Source organism: Mya arenaria, chromosome 8, assembly GCF_026914265.1.
Source record: "Mya arenaria isolate MELC-2E11 chromosome 8, ASM2691426v1".
Lineage (NCBI taxonomy): Eukaryota > Metazoa > Mollusca > Bivalvia > Myida > Myidae > Mya > Mya arenaria.
In genome coordinates this window covers 51,714,912-51,730,779 of record NC_069129.1, presented here as the reverse complement: position 1 = coordinate 51,730,779, position 15,868 = coordinate 51,714,912, and the positions used below count along the sequence as shown (strand labels likewise).

At 33.3% G+C, this 15,868-nt stretch overlaps 1 protein-coding gene across 2 annotated transcripts in view; it reads right to left on the bottom strand.

Moving 5' to 3' along the window:
* Positions 1-6,621: 6,621 nt before the first annotated feature.
* The window catches only part of LOC128244680 (b(0,+)-type amino acid transporter 1-like), a 28,374-nt gene continuing 19,127 nt past the window's right edge, over positions 6,622-15,868 (bottom strand). Inside the window, exons 7-14 of one of the 2 annotated variants that reach the window (XM_052962714.1) lie at positions 14,021-14,120; positions 13,611-13,655; positions 12,579-12,702; positions 12,145-12,248; positions 9,781-9,877; positions 9,381-9,530; positions 8,664-8,832; positions 6,622-7,833 (exon numbers count right to left, since the gene is read on the bottom strand). In XM_052962714.1, coding sequence (XP_052818674.1) covers positions 7,769-7,833; positions 8,664-8,832; positions 9,381-9,530; positions 9,781-9,877; positions 12,145-12,248; positions 12,579-12,702; positions 13,611-13,655; positions 14,021-14,120 — 854 coding nt within the window. In that variant the 3' untranslated portion in view covers positions 6,622-7,768. Of the gene's footprint in view, positions 7,834-8,013; positions 8,155-8,663; positions 8,833-9,380; positions 9,531-9,780; positions 9,878-12,144; positions 12,249-12,578; positions 12,703-13,610; positions 13,656-14,020; positions 14,121-15,868 lie in introns of those variants that run through there. The other variant, XM_052962715.1, reaches the window with a different exon arrangement.

Sequence of the window (15,868 nt, the reverse complement as noted above, 5' to 3'; positions counted from 1 at the left end):
TTTATAGGAACTGATTGAATCCTGATAATTATATTGATTTCTCTTCTATTGCATTGTGTGTTAATGTATGTCTTGTTTACTCCGACTGTATTTCTGGCAATTGTCTTCTAGTCATACACACCAACAACATCGGTACAGCATTGTTGGAAAATGGACATGCTCCTTGTTTTCTTTTAGTAAATTCAAATACACTTGATTGAATATCCAGACCACCTAATGCGGCAACACGAGCAGTACATCTACACTAAAGAGTACACTTATTAATAGTGCACTACGATTGAATTTAATTGATATGATAATAACACAAAACAGCTGAAGGGTATAAAACAAAAGCAAAGCGAACTATTCTGAGCGTAAATAACCATTGCTTATTGCAATTAAGATAAGAAGTGGGAAAAAAGAGCTTTCAATTAATCATCTTAAGAATTGTATAAACCATAGTATATTTAGTTGTTTTAAAGTTGCATACGTTTATTGGAATGTAAATGTTTCGAAAGAAACATAGTGCAAAATGGATTGTAAGTGTTTCTATATGTTTAAACTGTTTATTTTTGTTATCATAATTTGAGATATTTTTATATTTACGAGATGTTTGACAAAAATAGCAAGTTGTCGTTGTTTTAAATCTTCAACAACTCGTTAAACTTATCATCAATCGGGTGTTTAAGGTAGTACATAGGAAAATCTGATTTCTTCTTGTATCAATTCATTATGTGCACGAATGTTCATAATGGAAATCATCACCGATATCTCTTTTAAAGTAATTACACTTCCGTTGACGCAAGTCAATATTTGTGCATGTTCCTGTTTCCTCTTGAACATTATTATTTAATGTTCTGTTGTTGTTTTTTTGTCATTGTCATTCTTAAAGAAATATTTAGTTTATGAGGTAAGTCTTTATATATAGTTTGTAATGAAATCTTTTAGCTGCATTATTTATAGATGCTTATCAAGTGCTTGTCTAGTTAATTTATCACCTTAGGAGTTTGTGTACTTGTGTTATTCCATACATATGAATAACCAGCTTCGACGAAAATTGATTTGACTTTTTTGCATACCGTTTTGAAATTTCATAGCATACAATACTTAGTTTTTCCTCATTTCCTGTGAGTATTGTTTTTTCAGAAATTAATCGTTATTATTTTATTTGAATTTCTAGCTGATATCGGTGTTCTTTCTTTGGTTTTTGTTATTCTGTGTAGAAAAAAAACTAAGTTGGATCTTTTCGAGAACACTCAAGTTTTCATATCCCCAGATGTCAGTTAATGAATAACTGCACTTCAAGATTTTGTATTATTCTATATAGTAGATGTATGTTCCTTGAATGATTTACTGAATAACAAATGGTTGTCGAATGTAAAAAACTTGTTGTACATCAATGGTTTTGGTGATATGTGGGAACAGCCTTATTTAGTTGACAAAGATATATTTTACTAGGCTTTAAACAAAGATTATATGATTGTTATATGCAAAACTGGAGAGATGATATAATGAAAAATTTAGTATTCATTTCCAGGTCACAAGCTCATTGTTATTGTTATTTGATATGTTATGTATGTTTGTTATTCATGTCGGAAAATAGCTCATTGAGCTAATGTTTCTTGTTAATACATACCCGACTTTAAATAAATAAATAAATAAAGATTCTTGTATCTTGTATCTTGTATTAAATGTATATAAAGAAAATAAGGTTAGCTTTGAATACGAAATTTATCTTAATAGAAATATTCCCTACTATTTGTTGAAATTATTTACACAACTGAGAATATCATGTCAGAGTCTAAGAATTGAAACTGGGCAATATGGAAGAAATCGCATTTACAGAAATCTAAGATACTGTGAACTATGTGATACTGTGGACATAGAAGATGAGTATCACTTCTTGTGCATTTGTAGTAACTATAAAGTTATACGCAAGCGATATTTACCTAAATATATTGAAAGACCTAACATAATAAACAATTAGTGTTAATAAACACAAGTAATGAGAAACTAAATCTAAAATTAGTGCCTTTAAGCTATTTTATAAATTGTACGCGTAAAATACGAATTACTTTGTTACTCAGTGATGTGTTGTTGTTGTTTTTGTAACGTGCGACGTCAAACAAGCCCAATTGATCCTTTCAGAGAAAAGCATGCTCATCCCTGAATGGGTCCGCTGGTCTTTATATACGTAACAGTAAATTCTCAATCAACACAGAGCCCGGGCTTTGCTAATTTGTATATTACCAACCAAGTAAACATACGTACTATTAACGTACTTCCGTCTATAACGGAATTTTATACTATGAACGCACATCCACCGCCTACAGCGGACCGTTAGATTACTTTCCCTCCGAGAAGATTCGTCCCGAGTCTTGGTCTGTGAAACTCGTGGGTAAGGCAGCTCCGAGGTTTCATAAAGATAAGATGTGAAGCTATGCTATATGCTTATAAATTGATTATTTGTTATCATTAATACAAATATATATTTTCTTTGATAACATGTTTCGATGCATGTTCTCCTTAGTAATAGTATATAGTTGATATGTTTGTATTGTAAGTCTAAATGTAATACTAAATGGTATATTGACTATTGTTTATATGTACGATCATATTGATGGATGATGAATTGTATGTTTAAATCCAAATAAACTGTTCTGTTCTGTATAGTAGATGTAATGCCTTGTTTGCAAGTTTTGTTTGGTGTTTCTGTGGATGGATAAAACTTCTTCGGCTACTAAAACACAAGTGTTTATACTTTTTGTAGTTTCTTATCGTTCATCTCCTAAACACGATGTGTAAATTGAGTGTTTATTTGTGCCGAATATAATTACTTTCGTCTTGTCAATATTTACCTACATTTTCATTACATTGCAATAAATATTATGGGTATGTTGAATGTAGCTCATTTTCATTCTTGCTATTAGGACAATTTCATCAGCGTTAAGTAATATTATATTTTCATAAAGACGTACATGTCTGTATTTGTATACTGAGTTCATTCCGTTACTACATGTAGCTACAATGGTTCTTTGTCTTATAAAACTAGTGAAAATAAAACAGGGGAGAGGTTTTTTCCTTGCCTGACGTACTCTCTACAATTAAATCAACGTGTTGAAAGCACTGATGGACTTGGGCTCTATATAGGGACAAGTTGACAACTGTGTGATTAAAAGAGCTCTATATAGGGACAAGTTGACAACTGTGTGATTAAAAGAGCTCTATATAGGGACAAGTTGACAACTGTGTGATTAAAAGAGCTCTATATAGGGACAAGTTGACAACTGTGTGATTAGAATTGAAAAAAAAATCAATAAATGGCTTACACCACAAGGGAGCACTGTCGAATGAGCTAGTTTGAACAGGAGAACCATTAATGGCATGGACAATAGTAAATGCTTTGTCTAAGGGAGTGGGGAGGTACCCTCTTTATATATCTTATAAAAGGTTAGAAGAAGAAGTTATACAAAAGAAGAACAGCGAAATCGGTAGTAGTTGACAACTGTGTGATTAGAATTGAAAAAAAAAATCAATAAATGGCTTACACCACAAGGGAGCACTGTCGAATGAGCTAGTTTGAACAGGAGAACCATTAATGGCATGGACAATAGGAAATGCTTTGTCTAAGGGAGTGGGGACGTACCCTCTTTATATATCTTATAAAAGGTTAGAAGAAGAAGTTATACAAAAGAAGAACAGCGAAATCGGTAGTACTGACATTTGTTCTAAACGAACGTTGTGGTTGTTAGCTTTAGTTTCTGAAGGAAAATTAATACACCATTTGTTTACCTAACATCTTGGACAGCCACCAATAACATTCTACTCCCAGCTGCCATTGGGTTTTAAAATAGAGACTTTCTTTCTTTAAAACAATGTTTCAATGATATTAAGCAATTAATTCATAATAATAATAAATAATAATAAATTTAAGTTTACATATCAAATACTGTCTACCTGAATCGAATGTGACATTTAATAAATTATAATGAACTCGTTTAATGTTATGCATGCGTTTGTGTAATGGCTTACCACTTCAAATTCTATTTTTATCGGATTGCCAAGTATAACTTCTGTATATTCTAATTTTCTGCTTCTGTGTACTTTTCAGATGACCCTTACTAAAGGGGTCATTTAACAAAATTGGCAGAGCCTCATTACTATCAGTGTTGAGTCAATTTGTCAAGTGCGCTCTCCAAACCCCCAATCTGAATACACTAGCCACTCGCAAGCCAATAGGTTGTCCGGGATAACATTGCTAGATTTGACAGTCCCACACTCGTTATAAAAGTTGTGATTGGTTGGTTTTGTGGTAATGGGTAATTCCCCGACCGTACGGTACCGGTTTCATAGTAATCGCATTGCAAGTTCCAATATAATAGATTGCAGAATATAAAGATAATAATGTTAGCATTAAAAAATGAGCGCAATATATTGCTGTAAATTGGTAATGTACTACAAAGGGAGGTAAATGCAGGTGCAGAATTGATCCAAATTTAACAGTCAGGGCCGTTGGATGGATGGCGGTGGATTATCGCACTGTCTGTGTACCATGTATGAAGTAAATATGTTCTTACTTACCGTGACAATGTTTCAGAAGGCTTTTATCAAGGCCCCAGGAATCTGTCATCATTTTCATGATCTAGACGCGATGTATATGTTTATACATTTGGCTTCATTGAGGAAGAAACCTTATGAAAAATATGTGCTTATTCTAATATCTTTTAAATTTCTAATCTCATTCTGCTGCAATGATGCAATAACTTTTGCTGCTGTTGACCCCGTTTTCAGACTGGGATGCCACGAATTTGTATCTCAGTAGTTTTAGATGAGTGAACTGCTGCTTTGGTGTCAACTGTCCTTTGTGATAATAAACGTTAAATATTTCTTTCTTCAGATTTATCAATGGGTCACTTTTACTAACAATCTAGCATAACATATGCATTACTGCAGTTCAACAATGTCAGAAAACATCCTAAAAAGCCTAACTATTTGAAAGTAAAGCAACTTAATTTTGATCGAAATGTATGGTAGGAGTTACCCCTTTGATAAAACTGAAGAAAAACAATAAACTATTTAAGGTTAAATGTCACTAAATTTTGAAGAGTTCATTTTACACTTAAACAGGAGTTTACTTGCTCTGAACTACTGTGCTTTGTATCGCATGTACTCTTTTTTGTCATATTTTCCATGTTACCCAGGGTAAGTGGTATAAGATTCCGTATGATGATGGAATCCATTTCATTGACTGCCTTACTGTTAGATAACTTCACTCTTTTGTCAATTGTTTGCATGGCTGAGTTTCAGTTTCAGTTTCGGAATGTCTGACTAGGAGAATTATTTTCAATTTATGTTTATATTCTTATTATTAGTGCTGGTACTACTTTAATTATTCAAATTCAATCAAGCTGCAGAGCATAGTGATACATGACGTAAGTAAAGTGTAGAGTTGATCGAAATGGTCGATATCTGGTGCATCGCTTAAGGGCACTTGTAATAACTCTTGTGCCCTTGTCCAAAATCTAAGCGAAGAGCAATCAGTTCTGATGTACTTATATTCAAGCATATAGAGATTATATTACGTCCAAACTTCCAAAGGCGTTTACGTCCCTTTTTCGTAGTCATGGAATTAAAAAAATGATAAAAATTATTTCATTCGAAATAAAGTTGTTTATACATTTTCCTCTTTGAAAACAAAGATCATTTGCTTTTTCGAACTTATTTGTGGAAACGTGTTTAGCTTAAATCAAGTTATTTTCGTACGTGGTGCCGCAGATCTCCAATATTCGTGACATAGTTCATAGTTCATGTTACACTTTGATGTTTGTATCAAATACCATTGTCTAAATTTCATGTCATACGCGCTTATGTTACTAGGTCTTATTATCTGTAACGCATGTTCGTTTCTTGCATGGAATGGTGGAAATGTTAATAAAACAGAAAGCAACAAATGTTTCCTTGCTTATTTTCAATATAAATAGCATAAAAACATAACAATTTGTAAAAGAAACAACACTATACAATATCATTACACAAATAACGGAAATGGAAATATGATCGATATGATGTTTTGTTTATAATATTAACATTATATAGGATAATAGGATACAAATAATCTTTACATTATATAGGATAATAGGATACAAATAACATTTACATTATATAGGATAATAGGATACAAAAATGGTTTTACACTAGAGAGGATAATAGGATACAAATAATATTTACATTATATAGGACAATAGGATACAAAAATGTTTTGTCATATGCATCATTGACCGTCAACTGTACATTTCTGATATAAAGCATGGTGAATAATGGGTGACGAGATGTGAAATAAACCATACATGTGCATTGCTTTGTCATCATTTACACAAAACTGGGCAACAAGAGTGAATATATTGAGCAATTAATGTATAAATGAGAAAAAGTTGTTCAACAACTATATACAATTGAAATTGTTATATAAACAATAATAAAATATAATGATACAAAAATTAAAAACAAACAGACTGTTTTTCAAAACAGTAATCAAGATATAGAACAGTTTTAGATTAAACAGGCGTATCAAAGATTGTTCATATCGTATGGTACTACTTAAATAACTTAAAGTGCCGCTTGTTTGACTATAGTGACAAGGTTATCGACATTATCTTCAAAGGTCAACTCCCTCACTTATAACATTTTGTGACTTGGAACGACTGCGTCACTAGTAAGACTGCAGTACTAGTTATAAGGTTTCAAAATCACATTTTGGTACTAAAATAAACATATTAATTTCATGACTCTTTCAAATAAAAATGGACTCGAGGTTTTAGCTATTATCTTCTTAGGTCATGTCCTTTTGTTAAAGTATTATGTCAGCCAGTTTTAAGATTTCTAAATCTATATATTTATGCAAAGTTGAAGAAAGTATGTTTTTGAGTAAAACTTGTCATGCATTCAGTGTTTCTTGGCCGACTTAAACAAGTATCAACTACATGTACATAAACTGTCTTACATTTCATGACATTATGTTCGGTTTACTAATTATGTAAATTAAAGTCCGCTATTGAATCAAATTTCTTATTCAACAATTTGGAACGGAAGTCATTTAACATTTATAAATAGTGTATGGTATCCATGAATTAATTATCAAATAACAAACTAAGGAAACTTATACGCGAACTGGTTCAAGATTTAATCCCAATTTAATGACACCGCTTTTACTGCCACTATACGATAAATAAGATATAAAAATATATATGTTTATACACACAGAATTGCACACTTTTCTATACAGAAATTGATGCATCTTCATTCTAATTTGTCTTTGTTTGAAGGTGGATTATGTAGCAGTCAATTGTACCCCACCCCTTGCCCCCAGGTCCTGAGGTATACCGGGGATGGCGGGGGAAATGGGCCGTTTTTTTTACCTTCCAGGTGGCTCCGCAGTGCCGAGTGAATGCGGTGGTTTTGTTTTCGCGCCGGAAATAGCGGGGAATGCGCCTTACATAGTATGTCCGCGGGATGCGGTGGCATTTTGCGGGGATTTTACCCGCAGTGTGTCCCCGCAGGGTGGGGATTTTACCCGGGATTGGCTAGACCAAGAGTCAAAGTCCCCGCTATTCCCCGGACCTGGGGGCCATGATTACAATTGACTGGTGCATAACAACCATCAAAATAATGACAAAAAATGAAACAATTTTACGTGAACTTGTATGTAGAACATTGAGTGCTTTCCTTACATTAATAATGGTAGCACTCATTCGCGAACAATCCAAGGTTCAATCATTGTTCAAAACGTTCGCTAATCATTATGATTTTTCGGAGGAACAACTTCAAAAAGTATTTGTAGAAATCTGTATACGTGCTCTGAAAAAAACACAGACACAAAAACTTATTAATATCTTATCAAAGGCCAAATTCTGTAAAACAAAAATAAAAGAAACATCAAAAGTCACTGACAATTCAAGCTCATTAAGGTATTCTACCCGTTACGACGTCGATTAACGTCCTTCTTTCGTACGTAAGATTTCCTGCGGCGTGCTTTAGGAAAATCATGATCTCAAAATAATTTGACATCATTTTCCTGCGATATTCTTTTTAAATGTTGTATTTGAGCAAAAACGCATACAATTTCAGCAAGGTCGCATCCATCTATTCAATTGAACGTGTTTTCCCTTATTGCGACTGCTGTGTTAACAATGATTGGAAAAACACTAGGTTATTTTGTTCTACGTCTAGTATATGAAAAAGTACACTCTACAAGCCTAATAAAAAAACACACAAAAATGAGCCCATTTTTTTTTTCGAACCTTCATTTTACCAAAAATAGTTTTTTATTTAATAATATGGTGACCATAAAATCATATCTAGGTGTTGAATAATACATGACTTTGCTTAGTATCCATTGAAACAGACATAGTCAGTTCACGTTCATTTTTAGGGCCTGCCGTTATTTAAAATTGGCAGTTTCTTTAAAAATGAAGGTATAAAATCATTGAAATGTTTAAGAATGATATAAATATAGACATTCTTTCCGAAAATTTATACAAACATTGTAGTTATTATTCCTCGCCGTAAGAGGTAGAAGACCTCAAAGGCAACACGAACATTTGACGAAATCCATGGGTAATAAGTATGTTTAAAATTAAGTAAAGCAGCATTTACATGTAAGATTTCTGAGCTGGTATCAAACATACCTAATTGAGGAATCTTGCGTCCAAAGTATATAAAAGGAAAGTAGACAAATACCCCGGAGAAAATAAATAGTATTGCATAAAAGAAAGTAAGCCGTCCCGTCTGTATAATAGGCGAAATCACCAGATAAATAGACATCAGTAGTACAAAGATAGGCACAAATATCGGCACCTGAAATCGAAGAAGACATTCTCATTTAATTGGCAACCTTAATGGACAGCGCACATACTTTTTATACACTTCAATATGCAAAATGATGCAGGGCGTAAAACTCACGTGAATGCTTAGAAATACAATCTGAAAATAGATGAACACTTGTTTTTCTTGATTTTTGTATAATATTTATTAAAATTTTACTTTCTTGACAAGGGTTAGAGTTAGGAGACTCGACACTTTAAGACTACAAACAACTTACAAACTATTGTTTAATACTAAACCTTTAGTATCAAGTGGCACAGACAATGACCAGTGACATTGCCACCAGTTTATTCGGTATTATAATTGGTGCCAAATGCTAATTTAAGCTTCAGAATGTTTCAAAACTGCCGCGTTTATGTTTATACTGGTCACCAGACAATTGGAATCCCAGTTATATCAAGATAAAGGAAGTGTGCTGTTCCGTGTTTTTGTCTCTTGTTTGTTTATACACTTGTTGTTTGCTCAATTTTTGCTACATTTAACAATACAATAAACTCCCCCCTGCTTTATTACATACGGACCTTGTAGGGCCTTGAGAGCTTGGGTTCCGTGTATCTCAGTACCAACAGAGCAAAAACGGTAACACCGTAAGCCAACCATATGCAAAAACCGTAGAAGTCGATCAAAGTGGTCAGGTCTGAGGGAATTATTACCAGGATTGACATCAGCAGCTGAATTTGTTTAAGATGTTTTGAATTAACATGTATACTAAGAATATGGATGAAGTTTGGGAATATTTCGAACAATGATTATGTTTACAGAGATTTTTTTTCCTTATAACGATATATAAACATAACGTACAAGGAAAATATCACTTTTTGAAAAAACTAATAAATAAAGAAAACATAGCAACAGTCGCACACAAGATTCTTTTAAATAAAATGATTTTACTTTGTTTTCATTAGTTTTCATCATATTTACCGTGAAGGCAATTGAGGGCACAGGTGTTAGCCTTTTCACATGTATATAGGACAAAATGGTTGGAAAATGTCCATCTCGTGCAGAGGCGAAACAAAGTCTTAAATAAAAAATATTGATATATTAAAGAGTAAGCATCATTCAACACATTAGGCTTAAAAACAATTTAAGAGACGCCGACATGATCTTTTAAAGTGTGTTCAGTGAAATAATAAGCATATGTATTTAAGGACATCGCCGTTATGTATTATCAATTGTAATCATTATTTTAAAGATTTTCTATTATTTCTATTATTATTATTATCATTATTATTATTATTATTATATAATTACTATACTCATCATTGTTAATGTTGTTGTTGTTGTTGTTGGTGTACTGTTTTGTTCATGAATAACTTATGATTAACAAGAATAAGTATTAACATTGATGACGAAAGATTAAAGGGACCCTCTCATGTTTTTCAAAATAATTTTTCAACGTAATGCATCTGAAATCACTTTTTATAACTATTTTACGTTTTGATACCGATATTGCAGAAAAAAATAAACTGAAGTATAGAATAATATTCTGGTTGGGAGTGAACCGACTCCGGTAAAGTCAAGAGAAAATTAAACACCTGACGCCGTCAATGCTAGGCCATAACGGATGTATATAACCTGTTTCGAATACATTGAATAATATCACGTGATAATATCCATCACAAATCACGCTACAATCTTTTGCTGAATTGACACCGATTGCAATACAGCTACGCCCTATAGTGTCACGTGACTCCTTAGTAAGAGCCATCCGACAATTAGGAAGAAGCAGACGATAATGATACAGAAGTAATACTTGACAATAAGATAAATAAAACATGATCTTCAATAAAACATGACAATAAAAGCAAGTATAACATTACATCAGTTCATCATTATATTATGTTGAATGCTCTGTATGATTGCGGTAGAAATGATTTTTTGTCGAAACTTCAAAATGATTTATTTCTAAATAACGTCGGAATTTTGTTACGGCAAGAGTGTCTTTTTAAAACTCAAATAAAGGGAAACAAAACTGTATTCATTGCCTTTACGAAAATCAACTAAAAACGACGTTTGTTTATATCAAATGTCAAAACTCAAATGGGTTTTGCTGTATTTCTTCCTTTCCCCATAGAGAATCACCTGTTGTTAACAAATGTAATGAATTATTAATATTGATATAACTACCTTAATGTTCCTCTTAATGTATTAATATCAGTTTCAGTTTTAGTTTATAGGCACTTTCAGCAAATACATGCTATGGGCCAAAACTAACATCAAAGCTCACAAAAATCCATATTAAATAAAATGCAAAACTGTTCGAACGAGTAATAAAGAAGTTAGAAATGATGATACTTATTAATATTTACTTTATGCGACCTAACGTTATATGATACCACGGACCTATAAACCATAGTTGACGATATAGGTATTGTATCTAGATTAAAAAATATGTAAATCAAATCAACTAAGTTACCTTTTCCCCCCTAAAAGTATGTCCAAACAAACATAACAGCAAATGTTTATGCTTCGGATTAAAAATTTAACGCACAAAAAGGAGACAAATTTTTAGATAAAAATAAATTAATTGCATGATATTGTCAATATTACACACTAATTCTGATTACTCGTAATGATAGTTCCTATTTAAAAAATAATGAATAATATACGTATATTATGCAAGGTTACATTAACGATTAATACATGTCCATTAAGAGGGTTGAAATAGTCTACATACTAAAAGGTAACTTTGTTATCAACAAGTACAATGAAATGCAGATTTTGAGCAGCATTAAGGGAAAATGTCAGTATTATGGATTTCCTTTATTATCCTGATTATCTTTCGGTTATGAAAAACATATTTGCATGGGAAACAATGTAATTACACTACTGTTGATACGTGCAGACTGGTGTTAGTAGTTTATACTCCGGGTCCGGCCTGAGCACATTGAAGGGTCCCAGAGTGACCCGCCCGGGAATTTAACCAGGGTTGTCCGATTCACAGTCCAACGCTCTACCGATTGAGCTAACCGGGCGGACCAAGTGCAGACTGTCGGATATCATGGCTGATAGCAAAGGACAAGTGATAAGCCCCGCCTTATCTAGACGCTGATTGGTCAGTCGGGTATCGACCGGCTTTTGATTGACAGGCCGTGTCATGTTATCAAATTTGTAGTCTTCAAAGACAAAAATTTAACGAATATCAACATTTGTTGAATGTTTGTTCAGCTGTCAGTATCTTAATTGTGTCACTCCTAATGATTTGCCGCGTTTTATATCCATATAAAATATTTTTGTTTCGTAAAAAGTGCATTTTACAAATCATAAGCGAGTCCCTTTGTTTACCTGCCCGTTGCAAACATAACACCGTTGGCGGAGCCCAGACAAGAAAGGACAACAAATACTGGCATTATCCATGCCATGACACCCAACATGGAATCGGCCCAGCCCTGAAACAAGTGTATGGGCAATTCTGATAGATACAAGCCATATTGCTACAGCAATTTTTATGCACATCATGTGAAGTGTAAACTGACTAACTTCATGTATTAAATATCGTACTTCATTCATTACACTGCAATATGTATAGTATGTTTTAATCTCCTCTCGACATAAAACAATCCCAGTAGACAAAAATTTAACGATGTCTGTTAAGGTCTTAAGGTTCAAGACCTAACGAAAGTTTTCACTGATAATTTGATCTCAAAAACAGCAACAACGCCCTACACACCAATCAGAAAATATTCACAAAACGAACTATACAACAAATGGAAACATACCACTGCGACAGCTCTGGAAAGCAGTATTTCTTCCCTTGACATGACTGCGAAGAAACCCACGTTGGCACAAACGTATGCAAACGTAACTAATGGGATACCCAACATGATAGCCCGAGGGAGATTTCTGAAACAAATATCTTGTTCAACATATCTTTATTTGGACGATCAAATTGTAGCGACCTGGTTACAATAATACAATTAAAGCGACTCAGAATACAACCTGCTCTTGTAGACAATGAAATTGCAGATATGCATAAATTAAGTGCTAGACTTAATCATTAAGCATTTCAGTTGCGCGAGTGTTTAAAGGCCTAGTTTAAGGAATGTTTGGCATGATAATCCCCTGCTGTGCATCTTCTGCTACTTGCACTGGTGTCACCGTACGGGCCAATATCCTGTGTATTCGTTTATTGGCTCATGGCCATTTAGGGTCCATTTTTATAATAAAACATCCAAAACTGCACAGCAGGATACTCAGATCGGAGATCTGATAAGACAATTAGGCAATTAGATTAAAATCAATTAACAGAGGTTGTGTACAAATACATGTTTGTTTGTTATTGTTGTTGTTGTTTTTTTATGGGGGGGGGGAGTGGGGGGCCACTTATAAGAGGCTTAAACGAGGCCTTTAAGAGACCGCCTACTGTCACTCAACCGGAACACTCTCCTTGCGTCAGATTTTGCGTTAACAATGTATCAGACAAGAGGTTGCATTCTAAGCCAGTTAGATAACCTGAAGTAATAATATTTGCTAACTCGATCCGCCTATTTTTAATCATTAAGCATTTTACTTCATGTCGTCTAACTGTTATAGGGGCTGTAAGTCTATTTAAAGGCACAAGCACAGGGCAAAAGAGACACAACACGTACGTGTTTTACAAACAGACCACACATGCATCAGAATAGCTTGAGAAATAAATGACGGTATAACCGCTTTGCAAGGTAATCATATGTATTGCAATTAAAAACTATTATTCAAACAAATTTAATATTAAAACAAAATCAGATTCTATGTAAAATCATTGTACTCACTTCTCAGGATTTTTCAGTTCTTCTGTTATGAAATTCAGATTGTTCCTGTGAAAAATATAAAGCCGTTTATGGAATCAAGATGCAACAATTATGGACAGAAACAGTTATATAATAATAATAATAATAATAATAATAATAATAATAATAATAATAATAATAATAATAATAATAATAACTTTATTTAAAGAAAGTAACACATTAAGACATAGGCATCATATTATAAACAAACATAACACACGACTTATTTGAAAGAAACATACACACATATCATTGTTGAAATATTGATACAGAACAACTGACTTATGACGAAAGCATATGAAGGCTGCCTACAGAAATAATTTGGTCAAACGCCAAAGGTATTCATATAAATAAATCATTTATCAACAGATGCTTGTGTTGTAGGGATATACCAGCCGTCATAAGCCCAGAGGCCGTTGTAGAATGCAATGGCCATGAGAGAGGGATCTTTTCTCGTACCCTGGAACCCGTCACTGATATACTCAGTTTGTCCTGAAGCATAGAGAAGGCAAAACATGGTCAAAGCATAGCATGTGTAAATCTCCAAGTCAATGGACTCAACCATTCAACTTTTGGCATGGTCCAAACAGTGCATGTTTGAATCATAATATGTTAAAAAAAATAACATGGCCAAAATAATGCATGTTCAAAACATATATCAATTTCAAACCAAAGAAGAGTAAACATGTTCAATACATAATACTTCAAAAACAGCAGTGGGTAAAAAGCAGACTCAAAAATAGCAGTGTCAAAATATAACAAGTTCATAACAGAAGTGTCAAAACAGCAGTGTTAAAACATAGCTGGGTAAAAACAGCAGTCACTGTGTCAAAATTCATCCGTGTCATATATAACATGGTCAAAACAAAGCAAGGTAAACACACAGCAAGGTCAACATATCTCAAGGTCAACATATATCAATGTCAAAACATATCAAGGTCAAAACATAGCAAGGTCAGAACATAGCAAGGTCAGAACATAGCAAGATAAAAACATAGCAAGGTCATAACATAGCAAGGTCAGAACATAGCAAGGTCAAAACATAGCAAGGTCAGAACATAGCAAGGTCAGAACATAGCAAGGTCAAAACATAGCAAGGTCAGAACATAGCAAGGTCAAAATAGTAGTAACAAAACAGATCGGTTAAAAGCAGTGTAAGAAAGAAGGGTCAGAACATGGCAGTGTCAGAACGAACAAAATCAGATGAATTAAAGCAAAGATAACTCGACATTGCTAAATGAAATCCTGAATCAAACTCGAAAAAATAGATATGTCAAAGTTGTTTCCAAGTAAAAACAAATGTATGAGAAACTGGCAATAAATGGGGAAAATATGAACATAACAATACACACGGTAATATCTTTCATTTTCAATACACACGGTAATATCTTTCAATTGAAAATGTACAAGAATGTTATCTAGCCATAACGATAAAGACCACTCAAAAGTTTAAATGCCAACTTGTGCCGTCGGCGTGACTATAGCGTGGAAGAATTGTTTTGATCATGACATTCGCTGGCCAATAATGCTCTTAGTTTCAATAAAAAATACATACATAGAAATATTAATGCAGGACAGATATCGCACGATACCTAAAATGGCCTATATTTGCATTTTTTTATAACGTAATATATAAAACACCTACATGCATTATTGAGTTTGCAAACGTTTTTGCTTAATATATTCATAAGCAGAAAAAATTGAGGTTGAAAACACTTCGATATAAACTTTATATTATACAATGATGTCTTGAATGACATTTTTCTTTTGAAGAAACCATCTGAAATAAGTGCTTTAACTGCTTAAAATGTTAAGATTTAAACCACTCTTTTAAGGCCTTGGACTTCTATATCATTTGAAGAAACAAATTAGGCGAACAAAACAGAAAATACATGAAATGGGTGATATTATATTATACTGCTAAAAACGGCATAAACAGGATGTGTAACACAATGCCGTTTACGCACTCATAATATTAGTGTGTGTTTTTTCTTATTCCACGGTGTCATTTCCGTAGTATAAACGCACAAAACCATAGTGTTGAACTTAAGATAATTTCGATTCGAACCGAAGATATTTTGTTAAGGAAGATGTTGAAACTTTGATGTTCATGCAAAAAGTACTTTATAGGGTGTTTTGGGGGAATCATAAAAATACATTTGCTATGTTTATCTTCCCGATGTCCACGTTTTCAAATGACAAACACCCAAAAAGGTGAAATATCCGATATACTTTTATTA